The sequence below is a fragment of the Eurytemora carolleeae genome, unplaced genomic scaffold (genome assembly GCF_000591075.1).
Source record: "Eurytemora carolleeae unplaced genomic scaffold, Eaff_2.0 scaffold1347, whole genome shotgun sequence".
NCBI lineage: Eukaryota > Metazoa > Arthropoda > Copepoda > Calanoida > Temoridae > Eurytemora > Eurytemora carolleeae.
Window position 1 is genome coordinate 56,868 of NW_019397252.1, and position 6,873 is coordinate 63,740.

The 6,873-nt window shown below is 31.9% G+C and overlaps 1 protein-coding gene across 1 annotated transcript in view; it reads right to left on the reverse strand.

Annotated features, from left to right (window-relative positions):
- Nucleotides 1–3,210, reverse strand: part of LOC111713048 (uncharacterized) — a gene marked incomplete in the record, with an annotated part of 10,560 nt that extends 7,350 nt beyond the window's left edge. Inside the window, 1 exon segment of the mRNA XM_023487835.1 lies at nt 2,987–3,210. Within this exon segment, the coding sequence (XP_023343603.1) occupies nt 2,987–3,132 (146 nt within the window).
- Between the last annotated feature and the right edge of the window lie 3,663 nt (nt 3,211–6,873).

A 6,873-nucleotide genomic window follows, 5' to 3' on the forward strand; every position in this document is an offset into this window, starting at 1 on the left:
ACAGACTTGGTTTTCAAATATTTACATTTACATTTACATTTACACAGACTTGGTTTTCAAATATTTACATTTACATTTACATTTACACAGACTTGGTTTTCAAATATGGTTTCGACGGATTTGAAAAATGTTAGTTTAAAAATACAGTGGTCAGCCTTCTGTATAAATACAATGACCAGGAGAATTTTTCAATTCACAGATTCTCTTAGTTTTATGTTTAAGTTTAGCCTTGCTGTTTAAAAGCTTAGAAGAAATCAAAAATTGAAATTAAAAGTCGTCTTCGTTTTATTGATATATATGACGACGACCTATTTGAGAAGTGTGTATGTACTATGTGCATGAAAAATCTGTGAAAGAATTCATGATTTCTAACTTTATTCGAAGAAATTTCTCAACATTTGTTATTTTGAAGTTTATGACATGAGATATATTTCTCGTGTCGACCGAGCAGAATCTTTACAATGATTCAACATTTTTTTAGATTTTAAATATTCAGAAAATTCAATTTGAGGTGATGGAGGATTTTTCATCTGCTGCTTTAGGTGCAGACTTTAAAGGATGACATGAACAGATAAAAATACGCAAAGACGGATTTAAACAACGGAAAAACAAGGATATCTTCAAAATTTTTGACCAAAAATATGTGTAAAGGGACTGATTTAGAAGCATCCCATTATTAAAACTTGAAATTATGTAAACAGTCCCTTTAAATAGATAGAATACGGGTAGAAGTAAAGAGAAAGACATAAAAAGAATCTGAATAAAATGACGAGAAAAGACGAAAGGAGACGAAAAAAGGAATTACGGATATCTTGTTGGGTAAAGACATCGTTCCTAAGGGGGGGGGATGAAGTTCTGTTTATCTATATAACAATACGGCCTATATACCCCAATACAAAGGGCTTTATACTGCCTGAAACTGCCTTAAACTCTGAGAACTGGTCACACTAGTGAGAAAATAAAGCTTTGATTTTTTTTCAAGTCTGACAACTCACACAAAACTTGACATAGATTTGTTTGATTCAAAGAACCCGACTCAATTTGCAATTTAGCATTGTGAGTTCTGGTTAGCGGAGATACAAGGAGAAGATAGTAGATACGAAACCTACAGAGCAAGAGACCGGGGGGCAGCTAGGTTAGAAATGAATAGAAATCAACAAGAAACAATTGAGAAAAATAGTATGGAAGCATTGAAAAGAAAGAAAGAATAAAATGGGGGTGAAAATAAACCTGAAAAAAAACTTACTGATAATGGGGAGGGGGAGTGGGGGGGGGTAAAAGAAGTGGAAAGATGGAAACTAGATAAGAGAGAGAGTAGTATCCATTGAAGAAAAGATAAGAATGAGCTTCTAAAATAGATTAGAAATAGTTTAGTTGGATTTAACAATAGGTGATCTTGTTTTCTTGTTTAGATCAATCTTTGATCCTGTTTTCTTGGTTGGATCAATTTTTGATCCTGTTTTTTTGTTTTGATCAATTTTTTGATCCTGTTTTCTTGTTTTGATCAATCTTTGATCCTGTTTTCTTGTTTAGATCATTCTTTGATCCTGTTTTCTTGTTAGATCAATCTTTGATCCTGTTTTCTTGTTAGATCAATCTTTGATCCTACTTTCTTGATTTTATCAATCTTTGAACCTGTTTTCTTGTTTAGATAAATCTTTGATCCTGTGTTCCTGTTTAGATAAATCTTTGATCTGTTTTCTAATAGTGATCAATCTTTGATCTGTTTTCTAACAGTGATCAATAATCTTTGATCCCCTTTTTATTGTGTCATTGGGTCTTTTTTTAGCCTGTTCTATTTTTAAATTAATTTCGATAATCTTTACTTCGTTATTTTTCAACAAAAGATTGTATTTTTTTAAACCATCAGAATCTAGGGGTAGGTTAAAGTCAGGTGTTTGTTCTATTTTTAGAGAATCATTATAGGCAAGAATAGACTTGTTTTTCAACTTTATCACATGCTTCCTTTAGCCCCCTCCCCTTCCTTATCTACCCCTCCCAATATCTTGATTCGTGACCAGGTTTGTGTAATATCAGATTACCGAAGAGCAGTTTGGGAAACATACTGCTCCGATAGGGATCAAGAACTGGAATGATAACATCAAAAAACTACTCCTGGGTGTCAGAAAGACAGCAGGGAAGGGGAGGTGGAGGTGTGTGTAAAAGAAAAAGAGGGGAGCAGTTAGGTAGGAACATAACTTTTTATGGAAGCAATAACAAATTTATTGGTTGAAAAACTAGGCTAGCAAAGTGGATGTAAAACAGTCGTATATGGATCCAACCTTTTATCTGATTCAGCAAAATAAAAAGTTGAAATTTTAAACATTTTTTTCATTTGATTTTAGATGGAAAAGTAGTAGAAGTCTTATTAAACATTTAAAAAAAAACCTATTAAAATGTAATATGAAAATATTACAGTTCGGGTTTTTTTACATAATTGCTCGAGTTATATTATAAACGAATTTTAGAATTGAAAAATAGTCATTATTAATTAAATCATCTAAATTAGTATGCATTGGAAAAAGTCTGATATATTAATAAACCATTTATATTACACAGCTGGTTGATAAAATAATAATTTCCGAAAAGTGTATCAAGACCCCCCTTTCTCAAAATAGTTCTTAAGTATATTTTATACTTACATTAAGAATGGTTTTGACTATATTCTTAAAACAAAAGTACATTTCAGTAAATTAATGTTCATATTTATTACAAAGCTATTAAAAACAGAAGAAAAAACATTTGGTTCAAAGCTTGAGTACTCTCTGGTTTAATTAGACCGTATTGTTGGAAGAATTAGCATTTCTGTGGTATTGGAAGCCTAATTACAGCCTTTTACAGAATGTCGCGTACAGCCTTTAATTTGAACATTTCTACAAGATTTAACATTATTTAACAGTCAACATTATGCTGTAAAATTAGGGTCAAACCACGCTTAAAATTCTTTCCGTTCTCGGGAAAAATGAGGGAAAAGAATATTAATTACCTTTTATTGTTGGATTCATTTTTCCAGGATTTTCCATTTTTAGCCGGCAGATTTAAATATTCAAACTCAGAGTTTACCGACACCGTTGAACTCACTTTTACGGCCATTTTAGACCGTGGAGACACCAAAGTCACTTTAATCGGCATTTTCAATTTGGGTTTTAAATCACAATGTTCATTGTTTAAATAGTGCGCGCACGATACGTCCGCTTCTGATAACAGTCGGATGAAAACTGACAACAAGAAGAACAGCAGCAGCTGCTTCTTGTGGTGCTGCTGGGCTGGGCAGAGAGGGTGGAGATGGACGGAGGGAAGAACGGGGAAAGGTGGAGAAAAGACCGGGGAAAGGTGGAGAGAAGACCGGGTGAACGGACGATGAAAGTGCGAGGNCACATGTATTACACATGTATTACACATGTATTACACATGTATTACACATGTATTACACATGTATTACACATGTATTACACATGTATTACACATGTATTACACATGTATTACACATGTATTACACATGTATTACACATGTATTACACATGTATTACACATGTATTACACATGTATTACACATGTATTACACATGTATTACACATGTATTACACATGTATTACACATGTATTACACATGTATTACACATGTATTACACATGTATTTGACAATTTTTCAAAATTGTAAAACTTGAACTTTGAGATTAAAAAGTGTTCGTACAAAACTAGAATGAGCTTTATGCGTAGAGGAACTGAAAATAAAAATTCTTGAAGGTCAAGGATGAAGCATGACATGTTTTTATATTTTTTACATTTATTTTTTGTTGTAGTAGCTAGACTTTTTTCGTTATGTATCGACTTTTCGTTAACCTTCAATGTAAGTAATAATTTGAGATTAACGCATTCTGGGACCATGATTTAATGTGTTGCAATGCAAGACACAGTTGAATCGAAAGACTAAGTTGGCCCACTACTGTTCAACTTGACCCGGCGTACAAGAAACGTAATTCTACGCGGTTCAACTACATCTTGTCTTTAACTTTATCACGATAACTCAAAAACATATGAATTGTTGTTGCAAAAGTAACAGTTTTAAAAGCTGAAAACTTAATTTGTTAAAAAAAACAAAACACTTGAATGTTAACCCTGTTGATCGAGTGAAACTATTTTTATCCAATTAATATACTGCACGACAACCTTGTACAAATTATTCATTCAGGAATTTCATTTGATTTCCATTATTCAACTCCCCACCTAATGCTGGGAAAATTCATTTAAAATAGTCAAAGTTATAGATAGATAGATAGATAGATAGATAGATAGGTATAGATTTAGATGGGTAAGTTAAAAATTGTAAGGTATAAAAATTGCTTCAGCAATTTAGTGAAAAAATTGGATTGGATTGGTGATAAATTAAAATTAAATTGATTTTAAAAAATTAGTTTGTAGCTCTAGTTGGATCTTGTTTTTTTCATGCATATCCATAATACTGGTCCATATCCGCATTAAACTCTAATGAATTTTAATCACCAGAATTAAAGGAAGATGAATAGTAAATTATATTAATACAGCGAGAACCGGAAAAGAGTAATGATTTTTGTCTTCTTTTTTATGATAAAATGTGACGATGGGTTTTTGTAATGTGTAACTAACTTTTAGAAGAATTTCCCTGCAGAGATCGGAGCTTTTGTGTAGATATAGGTAATCTTTTACGCTTGATTTCGATATCCATTTTGGGCACTTCTAAATCTGAGTATTAACGGTTGATCACTCAATCAAATTGATACATTTAGGGTTTGATCAACGATAAATCAACTTAATCCTTGATTTAAAGAAGATGGAGATCAATGCTTGATAATGAGATTAAAAACACAACAGTTTATGACTTCTGAACAATTACATATTAAAGGGACTGTTAAGAAAAAATAAAAGGGGGTATAGGAGGAAACCTAAGAATCGCAGGAGTTAAATGACACATACAAAACATCAATCTGATGCTCTTTTCTCGAGAAATAGTATAAAACTGTGTCAAATTTATACGAAAATTCATATGTATGCAGTATTACACGGATCATATTAAAACACTACGCAACTAATCTGGAAACGACGATATCCCACAGGAGTCTGAGAATCTCAAGGTTGCTCCTGTTATAATTTTTTATTTTTTTTATTTGCGTCTTTAATATATAATTGATAATATAATTACATATATTCCGTATAACATCACGAGAACTTCAGCCAATGACAGTGCGGAATTGTTGTCACGTAATACAGACGGAAATCACGTGACCAGTATACTGCACTGCCATTGGCTGATATTCATGTATATTAAAAATTCAATAAAAAAAATATTATAATAGAAGCAAAGGTTCTCAGGCTCCTGTGGGATATCGTCGTTTCCAGATTAGTTGCGTATTTTTTTAATATGATCTGTTTAATACTCCAACTTTTATACAAAATTGTATATATATTTATGAATTTTCGCATAAATTTGACACAGTTTCATATCAATTTCTCGAGACAGGAACTCATACAGATGTCTTATAGGTATCGTTCAACTCCTGAGATTTTTAGGTTTCATCCTATACCCCCTTTCATTTTTCCTTAACAGTCCCTTTAATACAACAATTAAAAAGCACGAAAAAGTATATATTTCTTTTAAAAAAAAGACACCACAGTTTCTGTTTACTAAAATAGTTAGTTTTATTGTTTATTGTTTTGCAATTTGCGACCCCAACTATTAACAAAATTTAGTTACTCGAAAATTCATTCAAAATTCCACTCCAAGGTTACGAAATTGAGATGTTATCGCAATATTTAATTCTATTTTGGAAATGTATTTTAAGAAAATCCCACGTCTGTCTTGGATATTCTTAAAATTCATGGTTTGATGGCCCAGTGTTAGTATAAAGAGATAAATGGACAGTTAAAAAGATAAAAAAAGAGTGTTGAAACATGGCATGGGAAAACAAATTTTTTTTAAAACTTTCATAGAGTTTTTTAAAATGTGTGAAATATAATTTTAAGATTTGAAATATTATTTAAAGTTCTAATTGATCTAAGAACTAAATTAAATAGTACTATAAAGTCCGAAGCGTAAAAAATTAGGATAATTGCATACAACTGACATTTTGGCATCTACTGCTGAAAACCCAATCTTTAAAACAATAAGCAATCATATAAACACACTGCAAACTAGAGGGTCAAATGTATACGACATTCACGGGCAGCCGCGATTACATTAGAATTTCCGAGCCGCGTCAACTTTTCCGGTCCCAGTTTGTACTTTACCTTGCTCTATGGACAGGACAAGCCGGTGCAACATGGTTGACGCAGTCAGACTTTATGCTTCATATATGTTGAATTTACTTTTACTAAAGGGGCAGAAGTGCGTGCATATCTTGTACTAGATTGTGATCTCGCAGGTTCTCTAGTTTTGATTTTACGAATTAATAAAGTACATTTATCCAGTTACGTATCATAAATTCACAACATTTTTGTTCTTCTATAATAGCTTTTTAAAAATAGTTGTGTAATTAAAAACATAAAAGATTTCAATTATACCTGTAATTTTCTTTAGTTTAATGGGAACTTTTTAGATGGAAGTAATTAATCTTAAACGCTTGATCTCGTTATCCAATGCGGGCTCTTTTAAATTTGAGAATCAATACTTGATCCCTCAGGCTGCATATTTACCACCAAAGGATATCGAAAAGGATCTGAATTGATCCGTAGGTCAGATCATCATCAATGCTTTATCCCAAGATCACAGCAATTTTTCGATAATTCTAATTTTTAAATGGTTTTCATCTATTTATATATTTGATTTGCTGTTTGATCTTAATATCCAATGTGGGCACTTCTATGATTAATGCTTGATCCATCAATTAGAGATCAAAAA